Source organism: Dipodomys ordii, unplaced genomic scaffold (assembly GCF_000151885.1).
Source record: "Dipodomys ordii isolate 6190 unplaced genomic scaffold, Dord_2.0 Scaffold117, whole genome shotgun sequence".
NCBI classification, from domain to species: domain Eukaryota; kingdom Metazoa; phylum Chordata; class Mammalia; order Rodentia; family Heteromyidae; genus Dipodomys; species Dipodomys ordii.
In genome coordinates this window covers 1,734,684-1,750,446 of record NW_012267333.1, presented here as the reverse complement: position 1 = coordinate 1,750,446, position 15,763 = coordinate 1,734,684, and the positions used below count along the sequence as shown (strand labels likewise).

General features: G+C 50.8%; 1 protein-coding gene across 1 annotated transcript; it reads right to left on the bottom strand.

Annotated features, from left to right (window-relative positions):
* Positions 1–24: 24 nt before the first annotated feature.
* On the bottom strand, positions 25–15,744 carry Slc15a3 (solute carrier family 15 (oligopeptide transporter), member 3). Its single transcript, XM_013029286.1, has 8 exons — positions 15,101–15,744; positions 10,375–10,664; positions 7,275–7,422; positions 5,044–5,154; positions 4,114–4,282; positions 2,618–2,776; positions 959–1,114; positions 25–318 (listed from the first exon to the last, which is right to left on the bottom strand). The coding sequence occupies exons 1-8, from the start codon at positions 15,650–15,652 to the stop codon at positions 164–166; spliced, it is 1,740 nt and encodes a 579-aa protein (XP_012884740.1). The 5' UTR covers positions 15,653–15,744; the 3' UTR covers positions 25–163.
* Between the last annotated feature and the right edge of the window lie 19 nt (positions 15,745–15,763).

Genomic DNA, 15,763 nt, shown 5'->3' with positions numbered 1-15,763 from the left:
TGGTCCATGATGGAGAGGAAGAGCTTATGTCTCTTATTTATGGGAACCACTCTATCCTAATGTCGGGTACAAAATAAACAGAGAAGGAAGTCAACACTGCTGGGCCCATTCTGCTGCTCTGTCGATCCGGGTGGAGAGAAGGGCAGGGGTGGAGGGCGGTGAATCAGCCCCTGTCTCTGCTGGAGCAGTTCTGGGAAGCTGTGCCCTGGCGAATCCTCTCATAGCGATGAGCAATCCAGATAAATAGGAGGGCCGTGGTGGCCTGGATACCAGCCAGCAGAAAGAAGTAGTTGTCCATCCGGCACTTGTTGATGTTCCCTAGAAAGGAGGATTGGCATTGGGTCAGGGAAAGGTTCCTTGCCTTCGTCCCGCGCCCAGCCACAGCCAGGCCCTCGGATGGGCAGCTGGAGCCATGTGGATATTGGCTGGAATTGGAGAATAAGCGGAGAGCGCTCCTGGATCTGACTGCCCCATTGTCTCCTGGGGTTTCGATAATGGAAATAAATACAAGAAAAGTGACTGCTCAGCTGGCAGGGCAGAATTCCAGAAGCCTGAAAAGGCCTCCGTGGGCCAATGAGTCCATTGCTCTGTGTGTGTGGCGGGGGGGGGTACCATAAAGTAGGGCTTAAACTTAGGGTTTCATGCTCTCCCTTGGCTTTTTCACTCAAGGCTGATGCTCTACTGCTCGAGCCACACCTCTGCTTCCAGCTTTTTGATGCCTAATTGGAAATCAGAGTCTCCTGGACTCTTCTGCCCAGGCTCACTTTCAACTCAGCCTCCTGAGTGGCTAGGATGATAGGCGTGAACTACCAATTGCCTGGCTCCGATGCTTCCTTTTTGACAGCTGGGGAAACCAAGATCCTAGGCATGATGCCATGCTACGCTGTGGTGAATGGCCAAGTTGGGGCTACCAAGCCCCCCTCTGCCCATGCCCTCTCCAGGGAGCCCTGGCACTCACCAAAGTCATCGGGGCAGTGCATCCAGCCTCCTGGCAAGGACAGCAAGGCCACCAAGCTGGAGCCCAGCAGGGAGCCCACGCCTGACAGGCAGAAGAAGATGCCCATGATGGCGCCCTGCATGGAGCGTGGTGCCTCCGAGTAGGCGAACTCCAGGCCTGAGGAGAGGAAGCCGAGAGGGCCCAGGGGCTGCTGGGGGCATGGGGACCGAGACCAGCCCAGGAGCAGCCCCCTGCAAGTCTCCGTCCCAGGTCCCCCAAGCGGTGATGCCAACTCTGATGTGGCACTCTGCTCTGCTTCTGGCTGACACTTCCCCCAGGATGCTCCAAGCAAGGCCAAAGCTCCAGCTCCCCCCCCCCCCGGTTCACACACACACATGCACACGTACACGCACACGCACACACATGTCCCAGGTCTTGAACTTGGTTCCCAAGTGCTGTCCCTTAGCTGGGGCTCTACCACTTGAGCCACAACTCCACTTCCGCTAAATCATTTTGATTCACTCTTCAAAGTGTCCGCTGCATGCTCTTCTCCCTGTATCCTCTGCCCAGCTCCAGTCACTTCCTGCTGACCCCCAGACCCCCATCCTCCACACGCAGCCAGGTGGGATGGGTCTGTCCTAGCGCTCACAAGTCCTTTGCCCAAATCCCTGGAGAGTGAACAAGGTGCTGAAGTCCTCAAGGAAATGCCATGGTGTAGACTCTGTGTGACCTTACCACCTCTCCCCACCCCAACGCTAGTCCCCAGCCCACCGGCCTTCATTCCCCATCTGGGGAGGCCTTGTTTATTCTGTCCCCTATGCCTCTCAGTCCTTCCTGCGCCTGCTGAACTCCACCTCCCAGGAAGCCCTGCTCACCTGCTCATCTTGCCCAAGGAGCCCCCATATCCTACCACAGTCCCCTCTGCTGGGTTTATTCTGTGTGCCCATACCCCTGAGTGAAATCCCAGGAACACTATTATTATTATTATTATTGCTGGTCGTGCGGCTTGAACTCTGGGCCTGGGTGCTGTCCCTCAGCTCTTCAGCTCAAGGCTAGCGCTCTACCTCTGGAGTCACAGCTCCACTTCTGGCTTTTTGGTGGTTCATTGGAGATAAGAGTCTCACAGTTTCCTGCCTGGGCTGGCTTTGAATTGTGAGCCTCCAATCGCAGCTTTCTGAGTGGCCAGGATTACAGGGGTGAGCTACCTTTGGCTGGCCTACCTTTGGCTGGATACTTTTGTCACAAAGTTCTAAAAGCCTCCCCCAATCCCCAGCCTAGCAGAAGAGCCTGCCCCAGACTTGTAGCTCTCTGCCCAGTTGGAAGCAGGTAGGCACACAGAGATATGAGAGCTGTACAGAGTGCTCTGTGTGGGAAGGGACGACCCTCCTGCCCAGGGGCCTTGGCACTGCGGCTTGGAATTGAATTGGAAATAGGAACTCATCTCCAAATGAAGACAGAGTGCAAAAGCAGCCGAGGATTGTGGGGCCCTGTGGGAGGTGCTTTCTACCTCCAGGTCCCCAGGGCCTCCCACGGTGTCTGGTGCCAATCCATGCCCCCAGTCCCTCCTGGGGTTGCTGGGGCTGCTGCCCACTGCAGCATCATGGGCCCTTTGATCTGCAGACATCATGGGGCAGAGCATTTGCCATGATGTAGGAACAGGGGCCCAGGGATCTGGTGTACCTGGGATGCTGGCGAAAATCTCGCTGATCCCAATGAGCAGGTACTGGGGGATCTGCCACCAGATGGACAGGGGCGCTGCAAAGTACACGTCCTTCCCGATCCACTGGGACACCGTCTCGTTAGCAGCAATGTACTGTAAGCGCTCCCTCTCCAAGACTCCTTTAATGGGACAACAGAGAGATAACAGCCAGGGCCACTCCGGCTAGGACTAGCCCAAGGCAGAGATTAGTAGGTGGTGGGTGCTATTAAGTAACCAAAGATTGACTGGGTAGCAGGAAAGAGAAACAATACTGGCCTGGAGAATACGTGTGAGAGTGGGGAATCAAGATTTGGATTCCAACCTGTCCCTTTTTGCCTTGGCTGCTAGGAAACTCAGGTTTTGTGCTCAGTTGCAAGTCTCATTCATCAAGGAGCTGTTAAGCATTCTGATCATTGAAAGTGACACTGAGGTTGAACAAGAAGCCCAGCAGCACACAGCTGATAAACAGTCAGGGTTGGATCTGTGGAGCCAGAATATCTGGTTTCAAAAGCTGGCCTACTTTCTCTGATCACATGATGCTTCTGTGGTAACATCAAGGATTGCAGCAGTGTCTCTAACCTGGCTTCTCAGTTTAATTATTTTGTTTCCGTTCCTTCACTGTTTGGAAAGCACCTTTGCTTTAGTGGAAAGACAGTTGCAGGATTTGAGTTGCATTCCTAATCCTACTCCAGCTTGCTTCACTTGAGATTCAGTTCCCTTCTACAAGAAGTAGGAATAACATTTTCTGGGTTATCGTGAGGATGGAGGAGGATAAAATGCATTTAAGCAGTAGCTAAACAAAGAATCCAGTTTGGCTTTCTCACATTTAACATAACACTGTTCACTGAGCTCTATTATTTTCAGTTCCTAATTGTGTTCCAGCCACATGACTGGGTCCTTTGTACACATCACCTTTGTGTGTGTGTGTGTGTGTGTGTGTGTGTGTGTGACAGTATTAGAGCTTGAACTCAGGGCCTCACAGTCTTTTGTACAAGGCTGGCTCTCTACCACTTAGGCCACACCTCCATTTCTGACATTTTGGTGGTTAATTGGAGATAAGATACTTTGAAGGACAATCTTCCGTTCTCAGCCTCCTGAGTAGCTAGTATGAGCCTCTAGTGCCTAGCACCAGTTCTTATTTGCTTTCAAGTTCTTATTTGCCGTGCTTCTTTGGGAAATGTATTCCAATCTGCTTATTAAAGTTCCATGTCCATTCTCCATAGAAATGGAGGAAAAGGAAAATTAAAAACATCTCCCTGCATTCAAAGAGCTTCTATGGCACCAAGGAAAGCACTTGTTCCTCTCTGCCTGAGTTTCCTCCTCTGCCCACATAAAGGGAGGCTGGTTGTAATGAGCAGGGCAGAGGAGGCCAAGGCTGGCACTCACCAGCTAGGGAGGCCCTGGGCCCAGGGAAGACCAGCCTCCCCCATCCCAGACACAGAAAGGCCAGCTCTTGGTCTCATGCCCCTCCACACACCTGCTACGATGACAGAGGTGAACCCGAAGAACATCCCCATGGCCATCTTCTGCAGGGCTGAGGGCAGCAGCTTGCAGCGCAGCAGTAAAGGGTCGAGCAGGTGGTCCTTCACAGGGACCAGGATCAGCACCACTACCACATTGGCCAGGAGGAGCCAGGCTTCAGGGATCTGGGTAGGAGAGAGCCAAGAGAAGCATGCTGGCAAAGCAGAGGGAGTTATGGGTTGGCCTCCAGAATGTTCTTGAGTGAGTGACCCAGGGACAGTTCCTGACCTTCTCTGGAATTCAAGCTCCTCAGCTATGTATAACCAGGGGATGGTATTAGATCACAGATGTGATCTATATTCTGTCTACTCGTAATGTTTGCTTAGAACATTTGTGAGCTCAATGGGAATGTATCATGATTGATTGGTGATGTCTGCCATGGGCGAGGAAATGAAGTATAGTTGCAAATAAATGTAGCATTTACCTGGCAGCTTTAAAGAGCTTGAATTTTATGTTTTTACAATGCCAAAGAACTGGTTTAGGAAGATGTGAGAGAGAGGAGAGGGGAGGGGAGGGAGAGCAAGAGAGAAAGAGAGCGATTCAAGAGTCCCAGCAAAGTAGGAAACAAGTAGAGTGGAACAGAACCTGTGCATGTTCTGCCTCCATCTGGCCTGAGCTCAGAGTGGAACACACATTTTCAGTGTGAGTGTGAGATGGGTATTAGGACTTGAACTGAAGGCTTGGCTCTCCTTAGGTTATTTTGCTCAAGGTTGGAACTCTACCACTTGAGCCACAGCTCCACCTCAGGCTTTTTGGTGGTTCATTGGAGATAAGAGTCTCACAGACTCTCTTGTCTGGGTTGACTTCTAGCTGCGCTCCTCGGATCTCAGGATTGCAGGTGTGAGCCACCAGCACCCAGCTCTAAGCACACATTTTTGTCTCTCACCCTGTAGTTTCTGTGCTGGGCTTTCAGAGCCAAAGAGCTGTTTGTAGGGCTGGCCGAGAAAATGTTGGGGATGTAAAGGTGGAGACCTTGCAGGACATAGGTGGACTGCATCTGTGGAAAGAGATGGAGGAGACTGGGTTGGTGCTCGCTGGACTCCTGACCCTGGGGCTGAAGTTCTCAGATCCCCCTTTCCCAGCCCAAGGAAGCCACCCTCCCCTAGTCAGGGGGAAGCCACCCTCCTCTCCCCCTTGGGAACCAGCCTGGAGTAGGGTGACCAGAGGCCTCCTCTGCCCCTCCCTCAGCCTTGTCCTCACTGCCTGGGCTCAGCTGGTTGAGCTAGGGTCTGGGTCTCCAGGGCCTCACAACAGAGTGGGTATGGGTAAATGTTTGTTGAAATGGAAAGGATAATAAACTTAGCTGGCCCCACAGGGAGTCATCATCTGACACTGAAGCCAGGCTAAGTCCCACAGGTTGACACAGGCAGGCACTGCCATTGCTTTTTTTTTTCTCCTGGCCTTGGGGCTTGAACTCAGGGCCTGGGCGCTGTCCCTGAGCTTCTTTTGCTCAAGACTAGCGCTCTACCACTTGAGCCACAGCACCATTTTCAGCCTTTTCTGAGTAGATTATTGAAGGTAAGAGTCTCATGGTCTTTTCTACCTCGGCTAACCTCAAACTGTGATCCTCAGATCTCAGCCTCCTGAGTAGATAGGATTCCAGGCGTGAGCCATCAGCACCTGGCTGGCATTGCTTCTTTAGTGGCCGTATGGCAAAAGCCCAGGTGACTCCCTAAGGAGGTGCCAAGGGAAAGGAGGGCTCTGTGGTTATACAGAGCAGAACCACTTAACAACTGGTATGGAAGGAGGTCAGTATTCAGCCACGATATCAACCCCTTGCCCCTGTCTCATCTCTGTGCTACCTGTAGTAGCCTGGCCCAGCCTTAGGCTGCTCCAACCTCGCAATGGCCTAGACCCTGGGGGTTAGACTGCTACACACACACACACACACACACACACACACAAACACACACACACCTCTGCACAAAGCATCCATACTCACATACATGCATATATGCAAGCACACACACATGCAGGTGCACACAATACACCAGCACACGAATGTGCAAGTGTGTTTGTTTACCCACAAACATAAATCTGCCTGCATTCACACACCTTCACTTATGCCACACACACATGCACACATGTTGCATGCACACATGCATGCATACATGCACATGTATACAACACATGCACCACCATCCTTCCCCAGGGAGATGCTCCCAAGAATGAAAGATGCTTGACTGTCAGCATCTTCTAAGACATCTGTTAATGCTGTGTTTTCTCCAATGATTCTGTGGCCTGAGTTCTTTTTGCTCAAGGCTAGTGGTCTACCACTTTGAGCCACAGTGCCACTTCTGGTTTTCTGGTGGTTCATTGGTGATAAGTCTAATGAGCCAGGCATTGGTGGCTCAGGCCTATAATCTAGTCACTCAGGAGGCTGAGATTTGAAGATCGTGGTTCAAAGCCAGCCTGGGCAGGAAAGTCTGTGAGCCTCTTATCTTCAATTAACCACCAGAAAAACTGAAAGTGGTGCTGTGGCTCAAGTGGTAGAGTGCTAACCTTGAGCTGAAGAGCTGAGGGACAGCCCCCAAGCCCACAGTTCAAGCCCTACGACCGACATACACACACACACACACACACACACACACACACACACACGAGTCTAATAGACTTTCCTGCCTGGGCTCGCTTTGAACCACAATCCTCAGATCTCAGCTCCCTGAGTAGCTAGGATTACAGGTGTGAGCCACCGGTGCCCACTTCCAGAGCTTCTCTTACAGTCACCGGGGACTAGTCTTTGATGGCATGGTGCCAGGCCCACAACAGCTGGTAAACAGTAATGATCACTCTGCCCCAGCCTTCCTGAGGGCCTGACACTTCTTTTTTTTGGTGGGGGGGTCCAGTCGTGGGGCCTGAACTCTGGGCCTGGGCGCTGTTCCTCAGCTCTTCAGCTCAAGGCTATCACTCTACCACTTGAGCCACAGCACAACTTCTGGCTTTTTTTTTTTTTGCTTATGTGGTGCTGAGGAATCGAACCCATGGCCTCAAGCATGCAAGGCGAGCGCTCTACCACTGAGCCACCTTCCCAGCCCCTGAGATTTCTATAAAGATGAAGAGAAGTGGGGGGAGCAGTGATGGGAGCAGACTCCCAGCATGAAAGACAGTGGTGCTTACCTGGAAGTACACCATCCAGTAGGGCACCAGCGTCACCATGACTGGCAAGATCTTCACCAGTACCTGGAAGTTGGCAACATCCTCTAGGGAGGAAGGACCAGGCTGCCAAGACCTATGGTCATGCAGCAGGTGGGCATGCTGAGGGTCTCTGTGGGGCCACAAGAACAGCAGAGAAAGGGTGGCATCGTTATCTTATCACTGTAGTTACCACTGTCACCTCCATAATCCCCTGTGATCCCCATTTATCAGCCCTGGCCTCTGGAATGACCCTTCCCCCATCCCCCTGTTAATATAAACTGTGCCACTGTCAATATTAGCATAGTGTGTGTGTATGTGTGCCACTGTCAATATTAGCATAGTGTGTGTGTGTGTGTGTGTGTGTACAGGTATTAGGGCTTAAATTCAGGGCTTCACACTCTGATTTGTCTTTTCTTTCTTTCTCTTTGTTTGTTTGTGTTTAGCATGGTGCTCTACCACTTGAGCCATACTTCTACTTCTGGCTTCTTGCTAGTTAATCAATTGGAGGTAAGATTCTTGAGAGTTTGCCTATCCAGGATAGCTTTGACCCTGGATTCTCAATTCTCAGCCTCCTGAATAGCCGAGGATGACAAGCATGAGCCACTGGCACTAGGCTAATATATCTATTGTCTCTTTTGTGGCCAAGGTGACCAATCAGACTCAGGCCAGTCTGGAGGTGTGGCCTTGGGTGCAGGGGAGGGGGGAATCAGACCTGAATCTGTGCTGAGCAGAGTCTTTAGGGAGTGTTTAGTGCTTAGTTCATGGCATTGATTTTCCACAGGAATCAGGGAAGTTCCAGTCCAGATCTGCCTTCAAGGCTGCCAGGCCCAAATTCCCTGGCTACTTCCCCTCAAGTCCATCCTTTCCCTACACAAGGGTGGAGAGAGGGGGTGCAGAGACCAGCACCACAGCCTCACCTTTTTCCCTTTGTCTGGAGAGTTTCTGGCCCCTTCCTGTCTAGGACCATCATCCTTTAGGACTCTAAAAGGGACAATATCAGTGTATTCATCTCCAAAGACAGCTGCCGTCAACTCCGGCCCTCCTGCTATGCAATGCTCCCTTCCACCAGTGTAGGAGTTCTTTCTCCTGCCCTGATCAGAACATTTATTTTTTGCAATGTTCCCTCCTCTTTCAAACCCAGACACTAGGTGCTGAGACTCAGATCACTACTTTGTCTCAGGCCACAGGAGGGGGAAACTGAGATTCCCCAGCAACAGAGCTCATCGACTGTCAGCCACTTAAGTGAAGACATCCTGGCCTTTTCAAGTCCCCAAATGATGGCAGCCCTGGTGACATCAGGAGCAGTAGAAAATTCTGTCCCATTGAGCCCATCACCCACCGAATTTGGGAGAGGGTAAATGGAAGGATGTGTAAGCACTAAATTATCATATTTGTTAGATAACAGTGAATAATTAAAACATCCTGATGGAGCTGGTGGCTCAGGCCTGTATACTCCTAGCAAATCAGGAGGCTGAGATCTGAAGATCATGGTTCGAAGCCAGTTGGGACAGGACATTCTATGAGATCTTATCTCCAATTAACCACCAAAAAGCTACAAGTAGAAGTGTGGCTCAAATGGTGGAGTACCAGCCTTGAGTGGAAAAGCTAAGAAAGAGTGCCGAGGCCCTGAATTTTAGCCCCAGTAATGGCACAAAAATGAATGAATAAACAAGTTAATAATGATTCTGACAAACTTCTAGCGATGTAATGGATTGAGCAAGGCAAACTCTTTACCTTTTCCATGTGGATCTTACTAGCCAGAGTTCCAAGGTCTGGAGACAGATCTGCTTAAGCCTAAGTGTTCAATTAAAGTAGGAAGGACAAAAGGAAGCCAGGACCACATGCAAGACCATTCAGAACCTCTTTCTCTTAGATGTCAGCTAATGGAGGAGGGAGCAAGACTGGCTGATTTCTTAAGACTACAATACTTCATTACCGAACACTGTAGAATTGTTCATATTATAGCCCAGTGACCTTCACGCCACCATTACCATCCCCACTGTAATTGTTACCATAACCAGTGTTTATCTTCTTTTGTCCTTGTTTTAAAATTAGCACTTACTAATTTTTTGTTGTTGTTGTTGTTGGTTGTGGGGCTTGAACTCAGAGCCTGGGTGCTGTTCCTGAGCTCTTTTGCTCAAGGTTAGTGCTCTACCCCTTTGAGCCACAGTGCCACTTCCAGATTTCTGGTGGTTAATTGGAGATAAGAGTCTTATGGATGGGGCTGGGAATGTGGCTCAGTGGTAGAGTGCTTGCCTCACATGCATGAGGCCCTGGGTTCTATTCTTCAGCACCACATAAACAGGGACAGCACCCAGGCCCTGAGTTCAAGCCCGACGACCAACCAAAAACAAAAAAAAGTCTCAACAAGGGAGGAGGCAACAATGCTTGATAAGAAATGTACTCATTACATAACTGTAACCCCTCGGTACAGTATTTTCACAATAAAAAAACATTAAAAATCAAAAAGAGTCTCATGGACTTCCCTGCCCAGGCTGGCTTCAAACCAGGATCCTCAGATCTCAGCCTCCTGAGTAGCTAGGATTACAGGTCTGAGCCACCAGTGCCTGGCATACTGTGATACTTTTATACATTGTGTTAATCTTCATTGTAGGCACCAACATGTTCATTCCCACTTGTGTCATGCCCATCTCTGCCCAAATCATACCCATTCTCATGGTTTTTACAGCGAGAGGCTCACCAATAATGCTACCATCACTGCTGGACACAGATGGCTCACAGTTGTCACCTTAGCCACTCAGGAGATTGAGATCTGAGACTCAAAGTTCAAAGCCAGCCTGGGCAGATAAATCCGAGAGACTCATCTCTAATTAATTAACCAGCAAAAAAGCTAGGAGTGGAAGTATGGCTCAAGTGGTCATGTGCCAGTCCAGTCTTGGGCAAAAAAAAAAAACTAATCTAGAGTGAGAGTCCTTGAATTCAAGACCCAGTGCTGACACATACAATTAATATCGCCGCCATCACCAGCTGCGGAGGGCACAGGTCATCATCAAGGGCCATAGCTGGAGCTGAACAGAATGTCTAAAGTTGGATCCATGCCTCCTGGGAAGCTCCTTCCTACCTTGCTGATCGTCTTCGCCATAGCTGGGGACAGCAGTTCTGGAAAGCCAGCTTAAGCATTGAAGACACTTGGCTCCCCGTGGGGGGCTTGGTGATGAAGACAGGGGTGGCAAGGAGGAAGATTAAGAATGCTAGGCCCACACAGCCCATGATGATGATGAAACCCAGCAGGAAGTTGATGTTCTGCTGGATGAAGGCTACCAGCAGCAGCGACAGGACGGCGCCCAGGTTGATGCTCCAATAGAACCAATTGAAGAAGCGACGGGTAGCATCGCGGCCGAGATCCATCACCTGCCAGCCAGCCAGGGGGTGAGAGTGAGGGTCTGGGAGCCCAGGGGGATTCTCCGGGCCTGTACCCATCCCTCCCACAGGGCAAGTCTTGGGCCAGGGGATGGGCAGTTTCCTCATCTCTGCTCACAAAGTGGACACTGAAGAAATACTTGTTGAGTAAACCAATGAACCTTTCTCTTGGGAGCCACTGTTCACGATCAGGACATTTTAGCACAGCTGTTTTTACATGCCCAAGGAACTCATTGCTTTTTAAAAATTGTCACTAAGTAGGGCACACACACAGATGTCTCCGAGGCTGTGTTGTTCACTTGTGGTTGATTTATCCCTTGGTTGTAGACTGAGCAACCGCTATTGTGCTTTGCTTTTATAGTCAGCTAAAAGCTCATAAAGATCCAATTACGCTCCACACTATTAAATATGATGCATGCATATGACTATAAGAACATTTACAAGCCTGCCTGAAAATGTCCTCTGCAGCTTGGAGATGCGGGGAATTGTATGTGGCCTACTCCTCCCTCCTTCCCTCTCTCTCTCTCTCTTCCTCTGTGAGAGTCAAACAATATCAGCAGAATTCAGGAATATGTAAGGAAGAACCCCCCCTCTTTTTTTTGTCAGTCGTGGGCCCCAGCTCTGGGCCTGGGCGCTGTCCCTCAGCTCTTCAGCTCAAGGCTAGCGCTCTACCACTTGAGCCCCAGTGCCACTTCCAGCCTTTTCTGCTTCTGTGGTGCTGAGGAATCAAACCCAGGGCCTCATGCATGCAAGGCAAGCATTCTACCTCTGAGCTACCTTCCCAGCTCTGGGAAGGAACCCTTTTGAAATCAGGTTCTGACCTGGTATAACACACACACACACACACACACACACACACACACACCTTTTCCAGGCACTTTAGCACAAACAGATGGATTGAAAATCTTTCTCCAGAGCTTGTATCAACCTTTCATCATCAGGCCCCAGTCCCCACTTTGGCTGTTGGCTCTGGGTGCATTGACTGTGGCCCTTCCCAAATCCTGGTCCCAGCTTTGGACTCAGGTCTTAGGCTGGGCCCAAGGAAGGCGTGTGTGTGTGTGTGTGTGTGTGTGTGTGTGTGTGTGTGTGTGCAGATACTAGACTTGAACTCTGGGCCCGGTGCTCTTCCTTGGCTGATTTCACTCAAGGCTGGCACTCTACCACTTGAGCCAGACCTCCACTTCCAGCTTATTGCTAGTTAATTGGAGATAAGAATCTCACAGACTTTCCTAGCCAACCTAGCTTTGAACCGCAATCCTCAGATCTCAGCCTCTGGAGTAGCTAGGATGACAGAGGGGAGGCCCATGTGCTGGCCTGCATTTCCAATATAAGAAGTAAGAACTAGAGGACACTTCTCAAGGTAACATCTCTACCTTGTTCAGCCAGCCACCTGTTCAATAACTCGCCAACTCTGAGAATCTAGTGTTTACCTTCCCCCCAGAGCTATATAATCCCACTAGCTACAAAGATTTTTGTCAAGCTTGACTACCTGTAGTTGCAGTGGGGAAAAAGCTAAATACTTTGCTGCTCCTCTAAAATCATAAGCCACACCAGTGTGTGCTTGTCATTGCATTCGGGGAGATTCTACAGTGTCCTCTTGGTGATAGAGAGGGAGGGGGCACGTCACCCCTCCCCCACTGCTCTGGACTTTCAAGAAGAAAATTGAATTAAGTCCCGTGATGAACAGACACATCCATTTATTAATTGGAAGTAAATGCATATGACAATTGTAACTGGAGGAGAAAGAGCTGGCAGCCCATTTAGGATATAAACTACTTCTTCCAGGCACTTCGTTGAGAATGATGGATGGCCCTTTCTGAAATCAGCAAGTGTGTTAAACACATAGCTCCTGGGTAGAACCATCTGCCAGATGGTGCCAGCCTCACCCCTGCCTGAGTCCTCTCCCTCAGAATCTCACTCCCCCAGAATTCTGCAGCTGCAGCCCCCCTTTCCAGTGAACTAGTGCATCCACTATTTTTGTTTTTGTTTTGTAGGTTGTAGGGCTTGTACTCAGGGCCTGGGCACTGTCCCTGAGTTCTTACGCTCAAGGTCAGTGCTCTACCACTTTGAACCACAATGCCACTTCCAGTTTTCTGGTGGTTTATTGGAGATAAGAGTCTCATGGACTTTCCTGCCTGGGCTGGCTTTGAACTGTGATCCTCAGATATTAGCCTCCTGAATAGCTAGGATTACAGGTATGAGCTGCTGGCACCAGGCTTGTGCACCCAGTCTTATTAGCTCAGCTGTCTCACGTTGTAGGGGAGCCATTTGTAAAAAACAAAAACAAAAAAACTTCAAAAACCTGGCGCTGGGAAGGTGGCTTAGTGGTAGAGTGCTTGCCTTGCATGCATGAGGCCCTCGGTTCGATTCCTCAGCACTATATAAAAGCAGAAAAAGCCGGAAGTGGGACTGAGGCTTAAGTGGTAGAGCGCTGGTCTACAGCTGAAGAGCTGGGGGACAGGGCCCAGGCCCAGAGTTCAGGCCCCGCAACCGACAAAAACAAAAAAAAACTCCTCCAAAAACCTGAATCCAGCAACTTCAGTGTTTCCACACTGCCTATTGCTCCAGGCTCCGTTTTCATATGTGGGCTGAGGCTGGAGCTTGAACTCAGGGCTTAGCTGCTGTCCTGTAGCTTTTTCACTCAAAGCAGGCTCTTTATCATTTCAGCTAAGCCTCCACTTCCAGCTTTTTGTTGAATAATTGGAGATAAGGGTCTCACAGATTTTCCTGTCTGGGCTGGGCTGGCTCTGAATGGCAATCCTCAACTCTCAGCCTCTTGATTGGCTAGGATTACAGGCAGGAGCCACCAGCGTCTAACAGAGGTCGGGATTTCTTTTTTTGTTGTTTTTTTTTTGGGGGGGGGTCCGGTTGTGGGGCCTGAACTCTGGGTCCCTCAGCTCTTCAGCTCAAGGCTAGCACTCTACCACTTGAGCCACAGTGCCACTTCCATTTTTGTTTTTTTCATTTTTCTTATGTGGTGCTGAGGAATTGAACCCAGGGCCTCAGGCACACAAGGCAAGTGCTCTACCGCTGAGCCACCTTCCCAGCCCCAGAGGTTGGGATTTCTTAAGGCAGCTTTCTAGTCCATCTCAAGACTTGTAAGACTCCATCTCAGCCAGAAGCTGGGTGTGGTGCCAGCTACGTGGGGAAACACAAATAGGAGGATCACAAGACTGGATGGCCCAGACATATAGAGAGACCCTATCTCAAAACTCATCACTGAAAATGGCAGAGTGACTTAGGAGGTAAAGCAGCTGATTAACAAGCATGAGGTCCCAAGATCAAACTCAGTACTCCCCCAAAACAAAACAAAAATCCAGAGAAGCCTTAATAGTCTGGACCAAGGACCCTGGATACTGAGGACTGACAGTAGAAGGCAGCTAGATGGAATGATTTGTGGCAAAATGTCGCCCTAGTGTTGGGGACAGAGGCTTGAGTGGCTGAGCACAGCAGCGGGGGAGGGGAGGTATCGTGAGTCCAATGGACCGAAGACAGGACGGGTGCAATCTGTTTCCGGTGTGTCACCTGTCTGCGCCTCTGTCTTTTCGCATGGCTGCATAGTCTACGTGCAGTTCTGTACGGCGTGTGCCCATTCACCCTGTGTTGTGTTCAGGATCGCCCAAAGTAGCTTAAATCATTGTCTACTAACCTGCCGCAAACAGCTAGCAAAACATGATCATGCTATGAGTGGATTGCTCATTCATTTAAGTAAATATTTGCCAAATCTCCTCCACAAGCCACACACTGTCCAAGGGGACTGGAGGAAGACCAGAGGATGAGACCCATGCCCAACCGACCCCAGCTGGTACTGGGCAGAGCTGGGATTTGACTGAGCTGCCCCTCAGTCTTTGGCACTGCTGGTCAGGAAGAAGATGGCTGGAGTGAGGTAGTTAACAGGGTCAAGTTAGCCAGGTGTTGTAATCCTAGCGATTCAGGAGGCTGAGATCTGAGGAGTGGGGTTAAAGGCCAGGAAACTTTGAGAGACTCTTCTCTCTAATTAGCCAGAAAAAAAGAAAGCCAGAAGTGGAGCTGTGGCTCAAATGGTAGAGGGCCTTGAGCAATAAAGCTAAGTGAGAATGATAGGTCCTGAGTTCAAACCCCAGAATCAGTACTCGCGCGCGCGCACACACACATACACACACACACACACACACACACACACACACACAAAGTCAAGTTAAAAACAATAAAAAATAATAGGTCTGGAGCCGAGGACATGGCTCTGAGGTGGCCAGCGGTGGTTAATCCTGCCCTGGGTCTTGCTTAACCTACTGAGGCGGCCTCTACTTCTTCCCAATACACAAACTGTACCAGAGAGGGAAGTGGTTTGTCTGAGGTCATATCGGGGTCCAGCATCTCCTGACTGTGGGTCTGGGCTCCATATGGAAAGCCTGGCTTTGGGGGTTCCTACCTACCCAGCCACTCACCTGATCGGCCCCAAAAGAGGTGAGGTTGCTCCTGACTGAGCTGGTGGCCAGAGCAAGCAGCAGCAGCCCTGAGTACAGGACCGGTGCGCAGTAGGGTCTGGGCCAGGCGCGCTTGCAGTTGAAGGAAGGGCAGGGTGGCTCCAGAGGCGACAAGGACATCTCCCCACAGAAGGACAGACGGCCATCGGTCATGGCGGTGGCCAGCAGCAGGCCCGAGGCAGCCAGGTAGAGCAGCAGGCTGAGTACCACGGTCCGGTAGCGGCTCAGGTACACATCGGCCAGCCAACCACCCACGGGGGCCAGCAGGTAGGATGCACCCAGGAAGACCAGTGCAGCGCGGGACGCCTGCTCACCAGTCCAGTTGAAGTTCTGGCTGTTGAGGTAGAGCACGAGGTTGGCCGCCACGCCGAAGAAGGCGGCCCGCTCCAGCAAGGACACCAGCAGCACTGCGGTCCCCGCCATCCGACGCCACCCTCGGGGTCCCCCAGCACCCCGGGGCAGCAGCGGCCTTCGCTCCTCTGCTGCCCGGCTCTGCTGCTCCCGGCTGGGCATCGCGGCCCCTCCCTCCAATCAGGCCCGCCTTCCTTGCCTGAACCCCTTGTCCTGAGCTTCCTTGCCCTGGGGGTCTTTCTTCTTCCCCTCCCTTCCCCCTCTTCCTCCTCC